At 36.6% G+C, this 17184-nt stretch overlaps 1 protein-coding gene across 3 annotated transcripts in view; it reads left to right on the top strand.

Annotated features, from left to right (window-relative positions):
• The window catches only part of HPSE2 (heparanase 2 (inactive)), a 768592-nt gene that overhangs the window by 81184 nt on the left and 670224 nt on the right, over positions 1-17184 (top strand). For 2 of the 3 annotated variants that reach the window (XM_046028030.1, XM_046028029.1), the window contains exon 3: positions 1842-2003. The exons of the other annotated variant lie outside the window; for it this stretch is intronic. In XM_046028030.1, the coding sequence (XP_045883986.1) occupies positions 1842-2003 (162 nt within the window). The remainder of the gene's footprint in view (positions 1-1841; positions 2004-17184) is intronic. 3 annotated transcript variants of the gene reach the window in all.

Raw genomic sequence — 17184 nt, 5'->3', positions numbered from 1 at the left:
GTGTAGTCCTTTGCCCTCTGGCTTCTTGAGTCATTGCCACAAAATGACTTCTTTAAGTCTGGGCTTCATGTCTATGTTTTAGACGTAAGGAATGGAGAAAGGCTAACTGGTTAAAGGAAAAATATCCTGGTTTTCTCTTAGTGCGGTTTTGTCACTAAGGTTAAGTACCCTCTAAGGATGTCTGCCTGTAGCTCATTGGCCAGAACCATGTTACATGGTCACCCCTTGCTTCAGGGAAAGCTGGGAAAGTGCTTATTTTCGTGTTTTCATCTCTGTAGCAGAGGAAAGCAAAGGAGAAGGGATTGTGTGTAGGGTTTGGGTCAGCTAGTCAACAATCTCTGCCACATTCATAGGATTATTGGAAGGATTCAGTTATACAGTGTAATAAGTTTTCCTCATGCTTTCTACTGATGGTCTTAAAAACTAGAGTGTATCCTGAATTAATTTATTCTACCTTTGTATTCGAGACTCAACATCTATGAGAGTAGTTACTTGAATGTTAAATTAGTTCACTTTATTGCTTATAGTCTAGAAATTGGCATTAATAGGTTTAGGAATAAATACTCCATTGTTTCCAACCAGCTCCTCTGTTTTCAACCAAGTTTAAGTAAGAACCATTCCCAGATCTGACTAACCTTCATGTGGCACACATCCTAACCCTCATTGCCCTGGGTTTGTATTTATAGCTGGGCTTTTCTGTTAGAGCTATGTTGATGGGTTTGAAGAGTACAACAATGTCCCATCTTTTATGTCACATATCTTATTTTCTCTTTGAGCATTGCCGAAAGAACGACATCTTTCTTATCAGTACAATCAACATGGGTATTACTTTATCCCTTCCAAAGCCATTGGTTTCATAATAATAATAATAATAATAATTATTATTATTATTATTTATCATTTTCTCCTAAAGTCCTTCAATTTGCTACACAAAACTTGAAAGTTTCTAGATTGTCATCCAGATTGCTGTTGATAAACATCAATTGTTTCAATGATAGTCAACTGAATTACATTTTAATTTATAAAAGTAAACAACTTTAGGGTATTAAAGCTCCCTGTTAATCAGGAAATATTTTAGGACAATGCTTGTTTTTGCAGAGACTGTTTTCTGGATGATACTTCTGCTTTGAGTGAAAATCATACTGAAGTGTAAAAAGCAGCCTGTTACTAATGGGAAAATAATTGGGAAAGAGGTAGAACTGTAAAGTGACTCTAGCCCTATTGCTTTCTTCAGTGCCTACAAATACTTACAGATTTAAAGAGTTATTTATGAGTCAGAATGCAGCCAGAGGCACATGAAAGATAGTAGGAGAAATCCTGAGCAGCTAGCTCACAGAATAACAGCCCTAATTTGGACTGAATGGGCTAGCTGGGAGGTAAATTTGAAAATAGGCCACGTATCCTGAACATACACACAGGAGCTACCACCTAGTCCTACAACATGAGATAGAGGAAATATCATAATCACTGGTGTTCAGACAAAGTTGTATTATTTTTTTTTTCCATGGAGAATGGTAAAAGTTCAGAAAAGGCCCTGGGAAGTGCCCAAGTCCTAGAGGTGAGCTGAGAGTAGAACGGAGGAGTGAGAATCTTAAATGAGGTCACAGGGAGGTAATAAAATGGAAACTGCCAAAGAATTTGGAAATGATCAGAGAAACTTGCAGAATGTATCATGAAGTTGGAGGCTCTTCAGGTTTCTTTACTTACAAATCTTTTCTTTCTGATGAGATACTGGTAGGTTATAAATTCTGTAATTTTGGGTGGAACAAGACTTTGATTTGTATATAGTTTTCCAGTTTTTTTGTTTTGTTTTTGCTGGCTGCATTTATTTCTTTTTATAGACATTGTTCGAAGTGATGTTGCCCTGGATAAACAGAAAGGCTGCAAGATTGCTCAGCACCCTGATGTTATGCTGGAGCTCCAACGAGAGAAGGCAGCTCAGATGCACCTTGTTCTTCTAAAGGAGCAATTCTCTAATACTTACAGTAATCTCATATTAACAGGTAAGGCTATTGGAGTTGTCTGGAATCTCAGAGCATTATAGATTGTTGGCTTCCATTAGTTAACAACTTGATGCCTGGGAGACATTAAAGTGGGCTGTGGATAAGCCCACATCTGTCTGTCTCCACCCACTATATCCCCTTTTAAATTGTGATGACTTTTGTCTTCCTATAAAAAATATTTATTGTAGTTTACAGATGTATTTGGCTTAAGGTTATAGGCAACTCAGCATGTGTGTTCTCCAAAGACAGAACCAATGAAAACCTAATGAAGCCTTGTAAAAATACGACTTTTTAGGTGTGTGCCAATAGATTTGAAAGAATTACTAAATTTGGTGTCAAGAAGCAGCGATTTTCCTCTTTCTGTGTATGCCCTTTTCATGAACCCAGGGAACATAAAGATGAAATGTAAAAGAGATAATGATCCACAGGCTGAGCTGAGAATGTTCTATTCCTGGTGGAGTTTGAAAATATCTGGAGAATTTGATTTTCTTTTTAAGAACAAAGAGGCTATGAGACAGCCATACTCCCTTACATCCTTGGTTCAAGGAAGGAAGTGAATTTGTGTGAGAGCTCAGAGGAGAAGCAACTTTTTGCAGGGCTGCCTGCAAACTTGGCTGGTAAAGAGCATGTGAGTTGCATGCTTTTGTCAAGTTTTGGGAAAGATTTTAACAGTGACTCTAAAGTGAGAATCATGGAGGACTTAAGATGGATTAAGAAGAGCTGTCTAAGTTACCTCCATTTTCTTGAGGGTATGTAAGACATACCTGCATATATTGATCTAAATAAAGTTTAACAAATCAAAAGTGTCTCTTTCCCCTTGTTTATGAATTTTTAAAAAATAAGGAGATGGAATGTCTGACAGGCTATGAACATCTCACACTTATTTTTGTAAACTCCAAGTTAGGAAAATTTTTAATTTTTTTATAGGCTTCCTGGCATCTCACCAGGAATTGCTGAGTGGCAACCAAATTGTTTTGCTTTAGAAAAAGCACAAGTCTCTTCCAGCTTTTCATCTTGTACCTGGTGGAAAATCCAACAGCATGAGACAAAAGCCAGATTTAAATGTGGCTTTGGTGAGCAGAGAAGAGGATTATGGATTTCATAAGTATAGGCCTTGGTTTTTTTTGCGTTTGATAGGTCATTAAGAGGGAAAACTCAAAAGTGATTTATGACCAGTGCATTATTTCCCCAAGTTGGTTAGTGTAACTGTTTAAGTTTAGATGCTTGGGAAGAACATAGATTTTTTAAATCCAAATTTCTTTATTCTATCTCAGGTGTACAAATGTACATGTATTTAGTATTTTCTAATTCATTTATTAGAAATGAAATATTTTTATTCTGTTCTTATTTTAATTTTAGGTCCTTACTAAAGAGGTCAGACCCCATGTTCTTTAATGTGGCATAGAAAGGGCTTAAGGTAATTCTAACCTTAAACTGTGGATCCAGAGTGTGGCTTGAAGGCGTATTATCTTTGAAAACACAAGTGTTCTATTGAGTTCAATGGAATCTTTTCTAATTCTCAGTAACATAATCCCTTTGGATGTTTATTCGCAGTTCAAACTGTTGGAATCAACATTGTCAACTTTTACCCTGACAACTTGCTTACTTTCCACTAAACAAACTTACCCCAGAGAAGAGCCTCTTTCCTGCTCTCACTTCTCCTAAGCTGCTTCAAAGAGTCCTCAGGCATTTTCCACATTTTTTACCCAAATGCATGTACAGAGGTGGTACCTGGCTACAGACAGGGCATTTGGTTTGCCCCAATTTGTTTACATGAAAGTTCAAAAGGTTTTGGTTCCAGGTGTTGGGAAGAGATGCAGTCACTTCAATTTAGCACCAATGGTAAAACTATTTTAATGTCCTTTAACTAAGTCTTTGATTTTACACAGTGTGGTTTCCTAATTGTTATGAAGTTTAATCCTTGATTTCTTGTATAAATTTTGAGAACATGGTCTCCAGACAGCTAAACATAATATTTAAACATAACTAAACTAACTTTTGTAAATATTTCCCTTTTCAGTGATGAATGTATATTGGTAAGGAGGGTGAGGTTGAAGGGGCAGAGACCTCTCAAGTGAAGTGACTTTCTTTACCAACATGTTCAGAACACCTACTCTAGGATTTCTGCTTGGTGATGTTCCACTTATTTTGTGTAACTCTGGCATAATATTTGAAATGTTTGCAGTGCAAGTATTTATGTGGGACAGGATGAAGAAACTGGGCCTCCCAAAGTCTCAGAAAGAGCTCATTTTCTTCATGCTTCTGCCCTCCTCTCAACCCTTCTCTTTAATTATTTACAGAATTTCATGTATATGGGTAGCAGGGTATCATTATTGTTTACTGGTCAGTTGTGGTATATTCTTTATTTTAAAATTGGATAACTAAGATCATAGTATGGGAAAAAACAAAGTCAGCATAGTAGAAAATTGATAAAGTGAAATGTCAGAGAGTTAAAAGCATATTAAAAATGAGGGTTGTTGCCCTCCACCTCGCTAGCAAGCTCTTGTTCTTAGATGTTCCATCTTTGGCTGATGTCACCATCAGTGTTGAGGTGAAAGGTATGCCTTCATACTCTGCATTCCAGCCCATGAGCTCTCTTAAACAGCTCAGACGCAAGCAAATGTTATTCTAGCTTTGAAGGTCTTCTGACTATTCAGTAAAGGAGAACAACTCTGCAGTCCTTGTGACAGCCCAGTTAACAGAAATTAATAACAGTTCTTTAATATGTATGTCTTATTCAAGTATTCCTCCTTATATCATAGTTTTGGAAAAGTGGATTGTATTTTTGCCTGGTATTAAGCATAATGTTTTCCATGTGAATGATTTACATAGCAATGGAAATAATATTAGCCTTACCTAATCTAGAAGGTTTTTGAAATAAACTCCAAGGTTTTGGGAAGGTGATGGAGTAATACCAATAGAACATCAGTGATTGCATTATTTTAAATGGTGACAACTATCATGCTGCACTTTTTATACTGACTTAAAAAACATGAATGTATGCTTGTCCTGTAGCTTCCAGTTTGTCCCAGAGCTTTTAAGAAAGAACAGGGATTGTTCTTTCATATCTTTGTGTTCTCATGATTCTTAATGTAATAATGTTCTATATATTTGTTCTATATATCTGCAGTGTATATGATGAATGAATTCACTTGGGATAATTTGACAGCTAATTAATAACTTTTATAGGTTCAGATTCAGTTACTCATTTCCCCTTATCCTTGCCCCACTCCTATACTTTTTGAGGTGTAAATACAGCTTTTGTGGTAGATTGCTATAATCAAACGAAAAAGTCAGTTTTAAAGGGCAATGTGTTTTCTAGGATTTTGTTTATAACAAGCTTCTGGAGGGCAAGGAATGTCATATTTGTACATTATTCTTCATAGTATAGGGAGCATAGTGAATGATCTTGAAATGAGGTCAAATTTAAACAAAATTTATTTAGGCTGTCAAGTCATAGTCAACACTCTATAACGAGGCAGCCTGAAAGGAAACCATTATAAATGGATGGCATTACTTAAGACGCTTTTCAGTGAGGACTCTTCTCATGTTAATGGTGCCACTTTTTGTTTTGTACCTCCTTTTTCAGTCTTATGTTCCAAAGTGGATTGGGATCCTAATGGTCAGCTTTACTGTGTTACTGTGCAAATGAATTGAGCAAAAGAAGCTCATTCTTCCCTGTTGTGGCCCATTCTTCTAACTTTAGTTGAGCAAAGGGTTCAAATAAATGGAACAAGAACTGTTCTTTCATTTCCCATAAATCATAATTCTCAGAGAACATTTCCAGGTCTTTTAAATTATTTGGATTACATTCTATGGATTAAATATAACTTTATTTAACTATTTCGCCATCAATGTACAATAATTAAATACATGTTGGCACACTTACTTCTGTAGAGTATATTTCTCAAAGTGGGATGTCCGGGCCAAAAGCTTTGTATTTTTAAATTTCATAAAATCAGGGTTTTTGTGGTATAATTTATAAGAAAAAATAAATTTTGACAAATGTTATATATCATAGAGTCAAATAGCCACCACACCATCAAGATACAGATTTCCCTCACCCTAGAAGTTCTCTCATCTCCCTTCATAATCTCCTTTCCCTCCCTCTAGTCCTTAGTTGTATCTGATCTGATATTTGTTTCTAAATGTCATATAAATAGAATGATGAAGTGATTGGGTGTCTCATTTCTTTCACTTAGCATAATTCTTTTTGAGATTCATTCACTTGTTGCATATATCAGTATTTCATTCCTTTTTATTGTTGAGTAATATTTCATGTTGTGAACATGCTACAATTTATCCATTCCTCTGTTGGTTTGTTTCTAGTTTTTGGTGATGATGAATAAAGCCATTCACTATAAACATTTGCTCTCAGCTCTTTGTGTTGACATTTTTTTCCTTTTTTGGGGTAGTACGGTACCTAGGAGTGGGGATGCTTGATTTCATGTTGTCTATTTAACTTAAATGAAGCTGCCAGATTGTTTTCCAAAGTGGCTGATACTATCTTGTATTCCACCAGTATGCGAGAGTTCTATTTCATCCACATTTTTGCCAGCAATTATTATTGTCTGTCATTTAAATAAGCCAGTGAATATATAGTAGTATCTTGTGGCTTTAATTTGCAACTTACCTGATGACTAATAGTTTTGACCATCTTTTATGTGGTTATTTGCTGTCTATATATCTTCTTTGGTAAAGTGTCTGTTTAAGCCTTTTCTCTATTAAAAAAATAATGAGTTTGTTTTCTTACTGTTGAGTTTTGAGAGTTCTGTATATATTTTGGGCTATGTGTCCTTTTTCAGATACATGATTTGCAAATTTTTTTTTTCTGTGACTGCCCTTTTCCTTTTTTTTTTTTTTAAGAGAGGGGGAGGAGCAAAGGGAGAGGGAGAAAGAGAATTTTTTGTGGGGGGAGTGGGGAAGAGGGGAGGAGAAGGGGAGGAAATGAGGGAGAGAGAGAATCTTAAGCAGGCTCCATGCCCAGTGCAGAGCCCACTGTCAGGCTCTATCTCACAACCTTGAGATCATGACCTGGGCCAAAATCAGAAGTTGGATGCGTAACCAACTGAGCCATCCAGACACTCGTGTTTTGTTTTTTTTTTTTTTTTAAGATTTTATTTATTTATTTGATAGAGAGAGAAAGAGACAGAGATAGCAAGAGAGAGCATGATCAGGGAGGACAGGGAGAAGAAGGCTCCCCATAGATCAGGGAGCCTGTTGTGGGACTCCATCCCAGAACCCTGGGATCATGACCTGAGTTGAAGGCAGATGCTTAATTAACTGAACCACCCAGGCACCCTCTCTTTTTATTTTCTTAACAGTTTCTTTCAGAAAGCAGAGTCTTAATTTTGATGAAGTACAATTTTTGAATTTTTTTTTTTTGGTTTGCATTTAAAATTGTAAAACACCTTGCCAGATAATTTTCAGAAAAAATTTTGGTAATTCCTATTCCTATTAATAGTGTATGGAGAGTAGTTATTTCCTAGCGTTCTCATTAGCAATGGGTATCCGTATTCTTTTGAATCTTTCTCAGCTGAAGAGGTGAGAAATATCTCATTTTTGGAATTTTCTGGTGATAGCCAGAGAAAGTATATTTTCACATACTTATTGTTGATTTTCATTTTGTTTTGTGAGTTACCTATATATATTCTTTGTCCCTTTTTTTTTAGATTGGTGTTTATCAGTTTGTAAGTACTCTTTGTGAATTAGGAATGTTAATCCTTTGTCATATGTATTGCAAACCATTTTTCCTGGCAATCATTAGTCTTTTTACTCTTTTTAATTTAGAGCTTTAATCTCTTATTATAACTGGAGTATATGTTTATATTAGTGTGATGGAAGTATATCACATTATTTTCTTCCAAGCTATGAACGCACTGTTTTTAAAATAAAACATTCTTTTAGCACTAATTGAAACATCATATATGTTATATATTATACTCCCACATACACATGTACCTCTTTCTGAACTGTATTTTCTGTAACTTTTCTATTCTTTATTTCTGTGCCAATGCTATACTGTTTTGATATCTGGTAAAGTTTATTAACCACTCTCATTTTTTTCTCCAAGGTTTTCAGAGCTATTCTCATATAATTACTTTTTAAAATGAATTTTGAAATTATTCCAGTTCAAGAATACTGATCACTGGATTCTGATTGGAATTATATTCAATTTATATCCTGATCTGGAGGGGATTGATATTTTTCTGATATTAAGTCTTCCACTTAAGAATTTGGTTACATTTCTTTACTTGTTCAGTTCTTGTTTTATGTCATTTGAAAATATTTCATAAATTTTTTTCCTGTACCTTTTTTGTGAATGTCTTTCTCTTCATTACTTATTTCCAGGGTAAGAAAGAAGCTGTTTATCAAAGACAGAGGTAGATTTGGTCTCTTTTCCAAATTTTTACCAAGTATTTTCCATTTAATTTCGTAAAACCTCACAAACAATATTGAAAAATCGTGGTAATAGTTGCTTTTTACTTTGGTGAAATGACTTCATTTCATATGCATGAACATCCGAATATTTATCCACTAAAACTAATACTTTATTTTTTTTATTTATTTTTTTCAGCGTAACAGTATTCATTGTTTTTGCACAACACCCAGTGCTCCATGCAATACGTGCCCTCCCTATTACCCACCACCTGTTCCCCCAACCTCCCACCCCCGCCCCTTCAAAACCCTCAGGTTGTTTTTCAGAGTCCACAGTCTCTTATGGTTTGCCTCCCTTTCCAATTTTTTTTTTTATAAACATATAATGTATTTTTATCCCCAGGGGTACAGGTCTGTGAATCGCCAGGTTTACACACGTCACAGCACTCTCCATAGCACATACCCTCCCCAGTGTCCATAACCCCATCCCCCTCTCTTGATCCCCCTTCCCCCAGCAACCCCCAGTTTGTTTTGTGAGATTAAGAGTCACTTATGGTTTGTCTCCCTCTTGATCCCATCTTGTTTCATTTATTCTTTTCCTGCCCCCCAAACTCCCCATGTTGCATCTCCACTTCCTCATATCAGGGAGATCATATGATAGTTGTCTTTCTCTGATTGACTTATTTCGCTAAGCATAATACCCTCTAGTTCCATCCACGTTGTCGCAAATGGCAAGATTTCATTTCTTGATGGCTGCATAGTATTCCACTCTGTGTGTGTGTGTGTGTGTGTGTGTGTGTGTGTGTGTGTGTGTATACACACCACATCTTCTTTGTCCATTCATCTGTTGATGGACATCTAGGTTCTTTCCATAGTTTGGCTATTGTAGACATTGCTGCTATAAACATTAGGGTGCACGTGCCCTTTTGGATCACTATGTTTGTATCTTTAGGGTAAATACCCAGTAGTGCAATTGCTTGGTCATAGGGTAGCTCTATTTTCAACTTTTTGAGGAAAAGTTTTCCAGAGTGGTTGCTGTTTTCCGAGTGCTTGCACCAGCTTGTATTCCCACCAACAGCGTAGGAGGGTTCCCCTCTCTCCACATTCTCGCCAGCATCTCATTTCCTGACTTGTTAATTTTAGCCATTCTTACTGGTGTGAGGTGGTATCTCATTGTGGTTTTGATTTGTATTTCCCTGATGCTGAGAGATGTGGAGCATTTTTTCATGTGTCTTTTGGCCATCTGGATGTCTTCTTTGCAGAAATGTCTGTTTGTGTCCTCTGCCTATTTCTTGATTGGATTATTTGTTCTTTGGGTGTTGAGTTGAAATCTGTTGTTTTTAAAACTTCAGTTGACACAGTATGGTAAGATAAAACTAGTTGGAAACTATTTTGAGCTCTGCTTTTAACTTGTGATAACTTCATGATAAGTCTCCCTACCACTCTGAACTTTGGATTTTTCAGTTATCTAGGATGTGTATAAGCATGGGTAAAATAAAGCACAGAGAGTCACTCAGTGTCCTAGAAAAGAAAGGTCTGAAAATATGTCATATGGGAAGCATTGTTCATAATTTTTTGGTCAAGTATTTTGAATTCCTTAAAGGCATGGCACGAACTAGATGAATATTACTTGGTATTAGACTTTTCCTGATTATCCTAACATGAAACTCTGATACTGTGCAGGACAGAAATTAGGTGGTATTCTACATACTAGAATGAGTCTATCACTGTTATCAACATAATGAAATGTCTCCGTAAAAGTCAGTGACCATATATAAGCCCACAGCCATGAAGTATAAGATTAGTTCCCCTTTCCTCTAGCTGCTTTATTATTATTATTATTATTATTATTATTATTATTAGATTTTATTTATTTATTTGACAGAGAGAGCACAAGCAAGGGGAGTGGTAGGCAGAGGGAGAGGGAGAAGCAGGTCCTCCCACCATGCAGCAGGGAGCCTGATGTGGGGCTCAATCCCAGGACCCCAGGATTGTGAACTGATCTGAAGGCAGATGCTTAAACAAGCATCTGAGCCACCTTAAACAACCTAACGCACCCAGGCACCCTATTTTATGGTTTTAAGTACAAAGATACAATCACTTGTTGGTGGGTCCTTTTATGAACCTTCACATAAATGAAAAAAATGTTTTTTTGCAAACTCAGTTTCTTATTCTTAGATTTAACAGACATAAAGTTACAGTTTAGTAAATATAAGAAAATATACAACATAAAAAAGGATATAATTATACAAACTGTACATTTTGTTGTATTGACAATTAGTATAATCACTAAAGGATGTCTTTAAAAAGTGTTCATGTTCAGACCCTTTGAGTAGGATATAGTGTCCTTCCTCATCTCTTATTATAGTCTTTGGCTTAAAATCTAATTGATCTGATATAAGGATTGCCACCCCAGCTTTCTTCTGATGCCCATTAGCATGGTAAATTGTTTTCCATCCCCTCACTTTAAATCTGGAGGTGTCTTCGCGTCTAAAATGAGTTTCTTATAGGCAACATACTGATGGGTTTTGATTTTTTATCCATTCTGATACCCTATGTCTTTTGAAACAATTTTAAATATCTATGACCCTAACGTGGGAGCAGCCAACTATATAAACCACTTAATAACAAAATCAAAGAAACACATCAATAAGAATACAATAATAGTAGGGGACTTGAACACTCCCCTCACTGAAATGGACAGATCATCCAAGCAAAAGATCAACAAGGAAATAAAGGCCTTAAATGACACACTGGACCAGATGGACATCACAGATATATTCAGAACATTTCATCCCAAAGCAACAGAATACACATTCTTCTCTAGTGCACATGGAACCTTCTCCAGAATAGATCACATCCTGGTCACAAATCAGGTCTCAACTGGTATCAAAAGATTAGGATCATTCCCTGCATATTTTCAGACCACAATGCTCTGAAGCTAGAACTCAATCACAAGAGGAAAGCTGGAAAGAACCCAAATACATGGAGACTAAACAGCATCCTTCTAAAGAATGAATGGGTCAACCAGGAAATTAAAGAAGAATTGAAAAAATTCATGGAAACAAATGATAATGAAAACACAACAGTTCAAAATCTGTGGGACACAGCAAAGGCAGTCCTGAGAGGAAAATATATCGCGATACAAGCCTTTCTCAAGAAACAAGAAAGGTCTCAAGTATACAAACTACACCTAAAGGAGCTGGAGAAAGAACAAGAAAGAAACCCTAAACCCAGCAGGAGAAGAGAAATCATAAAGATCAGAGCAGAAATCAATGAAATAGAAACCAAAAAAAACAATAGAAAAAATCAATGAAACTAGGAGCTGGTTCTTTGAAAGAATCAATAAGATTGATAAACCCCTGGCCAGACTCATCAAAAAGAAAAGAGAAAGGACCCAAATAAATAAAATCATGAATGAAAGAGGAGAGATCACAACTAACATCAAAGAAATACAGACAATTATAAGAACATACCATGAGCAACTCTACGCCAACAAATTTGACAATCTGTAAGAAATGGATGCATTCCTGGAGACATATAAACTACCACAACTGAACCAGGAAGAAATAGAAAACCTGAACAGGCCCATAACCAGTAAGGAGATTGAAACAGTCATCAAAAATCTCCAAACAAACAAAAGCCCAGGGCCAGACAGCTTCCCAGGGCAATTCTACCAAACATTTAAAGAAGAACTAATTCCAATTCTCCTGAAACTGTTCCAAAAAATGAAATGGAAGGAAAACTTCCAAACTCATTTTATGAGGCCAGTATCACCTTGATCCCAAAACCAGACAAGGATCCCACCAAAAAAGAGAACTACAGACCAATATCCTTGATGAACACAGATGCAAAAATTCTCGCCAAAATACTAGCCAATAGGATTCAACAGTACATTAAAAGGATTATTCACCACGACCAAGTAGGATTTATTCCAGGGCTGCAGGGTTGGTTCAACATCCGCAAATCAATCAATGTGATTGAACACATTAATAAAAGAAAGAACAAGAACCATATGATACTTTCAATAGATGCTAAAAAAGCATTTGACAAAGTACAGCATCCCTTCCTGATCAAAACTCTTCAAAGTGTAGGGATAGAGGGCACATACCTCAATATTATCAAAGCCATCTATGAAAAACACATCGCAAATATCATTCTCAATGGAGAAAAACTGAAAGCTTTTCCGCTAAGGTCAGGAGCACGGCAGGGATGTCCATTGTCACCACTGCTATTCAACATAGTACTAGAAGTCCTAGCCTCAGCAATCAGACAACAAAAAGAAATTAAAGGCATCCAAATCGGCAAAGAAGAAGTCAAACTATCACTCTTCGCAGATGATATGATACTATATGTGGAAAACCCAAAAGACTCCACTCCAAAACTGCTAGAACTTGTACAGGAATTCAGTAAAGTGTCAGGATATAAAATCAATGCACAGAAATCAGTTGTATTTCTGTACACCAACAACAAGACAGAAGAAAGAGAAATTAAGGAGTCAATCCCATTTACAATTGCACCCAAAACTATAAGATACCTAGGAATAAACCTAACCAAAGAGACTAAGAATCTATATGCAGAAAACTATAAAGTACTCATGAAAGAAACTGAGGAAGACACAAAGAAATGGAAAAATGTTCCATGCTCCTGGATTGGAAGAATAAATATTGTGAAAATGTCTATGCTACCTAAAGCAATCTACACATTTAATGCAATCCCTATCAAAATACCATCCATTTCTTTCAAAGAAATGGAACAAATAATCCTCAAATTTATATGGAACCAGAAAGACCTCGAATAGCCAAAGGAATATTGAAAAAGAAAGCCAAAGTGGGTGGCATCACAATTCCGGACTTTAAGCGCTATTACAAAGCTGTCATCATCAAAACAGCATGGTACTGGCACAAAAACAGACACATAGATCAATGGAACAGAATAGAGAGCCCAGAAATAGACCCTCAACTCTATGGTCAACTCATCTTCAACAAAGCAGGAAAGAATGTCCAGCGGAAAAAAGACAGCCTCTTCAATAAATGGTGCTGGGAAAATTGGACAGCCACATGCAGAAAAATGAAATTGGACCACTTCCTTACACCACACACGAAAATAGACTCCAAATGGATGAAGGACCTCCATGTGAGAAAGGAATCCATCAAAATCCTTGAGAAGAAAGCAGGCAGCAACCTCTTCGACCTCAGCCGCAGCAACATCTTCCTAGGAACATCGGCAAAAGCAAGGGAAGCAAGGGTAAAAATGAACTATTGGGATTTCATCAAGATCAAAAGCATTTGCACAGCAAAGGAAACAGTTAACGAAACCAAAAGACAACTGACAGAATGGGAAAAGATATTTGCAATGACATATCAGATAAAGGGCTAGTATCCAAAATTTATAAGGAACTTATCAAACTCAACACCCAAAGAACAAACAATCCAATCAAGAAATGAGCAGAGGACATGAACAGACATTTCTGCAAAGAAGACATCCAGATGGCCAACAGACACATGAAAAAGTGCTCCACGTCACTCGGCATCAGGGAAATACAAATCAAAACCACAATGAGATATTACCTCACACCAGTCAGAATGGCTAAAATTAACAAGTCAGGAAATGACAGGTACTGGCGAGGATGTTTAGAAAGGGGAACCCTCCTACACTGTTGGTGGGAATGCAAGCTGGTGCAAGCACTCTGGGAAACAGCATGGAGTTTCCTCCAAATGTTGAAAATAGAGCTACCCTATGACCCAGCAATTGCACTACTGGGTATTTACTCTAAAGATACAAACGCAGTGATCCGAAGGGGCATGTGTACCCGAATGTTTATAGCAGCAGTGTCTACAATAGCCAAACTATGGAAAGAACCTAGATGTCCATCAGCAGATGAATGGATCAAGAAGATGTGGTATATATACACAATGGAATACTATGCAGCCATCAAAAGAAATGAAATCTTGCCATTTGCGTCGACATGGATGGAACTAGAGGGTATCATGCTTAGTGAAATAAGTCAATCGGAGAAAGACAACTATCATATGATCTCCCTGATATGAGGACGTGGAGATGCAACATGGGGGGTTAGGGGGATAGGAGAAGAATAAATGAAACAAGATGGGATTGGGAGGGAGACAAACCATAAATGACTCTTAATCTCACAAAACAAACTGGGGGTTGCTGGGGGGAGGTGGCGTTGGGAGAGGGGGAGGGGGTTATGGACATTGGGGAGGGTATGTGCTATGGTGAGTGCTGTGACGTGTGTAAACCTGGTGATTCACAGACCTATACCCCTGGGGATAAAAATACATTATATGTTTATAAAAAAAAAATTGGAAGGGTAGGCGAACCATAAGAGTCTATGGACTCTGAAAAACAACCTGAGGGTTTTGAAGGGGCGGGGGTGGGAGGTTGGGGGAACAGGTGGTGGGTAATAGGGAGGGCACGTATTGCATGGAGCACTGGGTGTTGTGCAAAAACAATGAATACTGTTACGCTGAAAAAAAATAAATTAATTAAACAAACAAACAAACAAAAAAGTGTTCATGTTCTCGGGCATCTGGGTGGCTCAGTGGGTTAAGCCTCTGCCTTCGACTCAGGTCATGATCCCGGGGTTCTGGGATCAAGCCCCGCATTGGGCTCTCTGCTCAGCGGGAAGCCTGTTTCCTCCTTCTCTCTCTTTCTCTGCCTATTGTAATCTCTGTTTGTCAAATAAATGAATAAAATCTTTAAAAAAAAAGTGTTCATGTTCTGCTTCTCTCAAAATTAGATTTAGGAGCATCAATTGATTTTCTCTCCCAAGCTGATACAAACTTTGTATGAATCACAGAATGAATTTCCTTGTTTGCAGGAGTATTTGTGTTAAGAGATGTGCAGAAATGATTATTTCTTGATTTTCAGCCATAGTCTATAAAAGATGATGTAGGGAAGAGTACTTTGAATTAATTTTAACTTTAGTTTTCTTGTTCTCTAACTATGAAAACAGTTTCTATTACATTCCTTCAGTTAGGCTGATGGCATCACATCAAACGTAATTGAATAAAAGCAATTTTTTTGGACAATGAATTAAATGCTGATGGTTCTAGGCAGGTCTGATTGAAATCAGTGGCGTATTTTAGAGTATTTTGGTCAGTGATATCCAAGGACAAGAAAGTTGTGGGAGAGGGTGTATAAGCGCTCCAGAAGATGTGTAGATAAAACCCCGTCGAGTAGAAGAGTTTGCTAATAAATTACTGTCAGATAATTATTAGTTCTATAAATTTTTACTTATTCTGGGAATGGAGTGTGAATTTTCATAATTGGGAGGAATTGATAATGTATATCATCTGTTAGTTTATTTTCAGTGTATTTCAACATGTTGCAGTTCACATGTGCCCAGTTAAGTGGATTTAAAGAGATTTTTAAAAAACAAATTGGATTAAATATGGTTCTAGTAATGCCAGCACAAAGAACAAAAAGAAAATTGCAAAGCTGATGGTCTGTCTTTTTCTTAAAGTTTTTATTTATATTCCACTTAGTTAACATACCATGTAATATTAGTGTCAGGTGTACAGTTTAGTGATTCAATACTTACATACAATCTCTGTCAGCCACATAATTTGGTAAAAATAATCTGACAAGAAGTTATCCAAAAAATTTCTGAATTATCGAGACTAATAGAAAATTGTAATTAATTGAATTTATATATTATTTTCAATAATGTGTCTTATTAAGCATTTACTAATTCCCAGATATTATTAAATACTATTTTTTAAAAGATTTATTTTTTATTTATTTGACAGAGAGAGAGATCACAAGTAGATCACAAGCAGAGAAGCAGGCAGAGAAAAAGGCAGAAACAGGCTCCCTGCTGAGCAGAAACCCCGGTGCGGGGCTCAATCCTAGGACCGTGAGATCATGACCTGAGCGGAAGGCAGAGGCTTAACCCACTGAGCCACCCAGGCGCCCCAATAGGAGAAATAGGAGAAAAAAAGGTTTTGAACCATTATCAAAATAAAATAACTTTAATGTGTTGCTTATTTAATTTTTAGCTGATTAAAAGTTTCTATTTTGACCTATTTTTGTAATGTAACTAAAATATAACTGCAGTAAGAGCATGTGTAATATATAATGTATTACATATATATAATTACATATTTCATATATATTAATACTTGTATATGAATGATTTATTATAAAAATGTTTTACTCATATGTATTCAAAAAAATTTAAGAGACCACCAGCCTAAGAAGTTGTTTGTTCCTCAAAGCAGTATAAGAGGGTAGATGTGAGCAGAAACTTTAGGGTTAAACTGACCCAGGTTTTGATGCTGTGCTGACTATGTACTAGCTGTATGGAGCTTGGGGAAACTACTTCATCTCATTCCCATTAGTGAAATAGGGAAAGTAATAATTTATATGGTTTTTGAGGGTTAGATTAACTAATATTATGAAGTGGTTAATACAAAGCCATACACTCCATGAGTGTTAGCTGTGTTTTGTTATTACAATTATTATTTTATTATTAATAAAGAGATTGTCCTTCAGGGAACCCTCCATAAACAAGCTCATGTCTCAGGTACTGCCACAATGCAAAGTGAAAAAGAGCTAAACAGATTTCAAAAGATGCAAGTCCTTAAGTTTCATGATTGTTGTCAGGACCATAGTTTTTCATGCATCTCGTGTGTGTGTGTGTGTGTGTGTGTGTGTGTAAGGGCCGAGGTTTTGGAGGAAGTAGAATATTTATAGAGATTATAGGAGTATGGGCACATGAACATGCTTGTCACCCTTTTTCACTAGAGCAGCTCTGGTCTCTGCACAGGAGAAATGCAAC

This window comes from Meles meles, chromosome 13, assembly GCF_922984935.1.
Source record: "Meles meles chromosome 13, mMelMel3.1 paternal haplotype, whole genome shotgun sequence".
NCBI classification, from domain to species: Eukaryota; Metazoa; Chordata; class Mammalia; order Carnivora; family Mustelidae; genus Meles; species Meles meles.
This window is presented reverse-complemented; position numbering and strand designations above follow the sequence as displayed.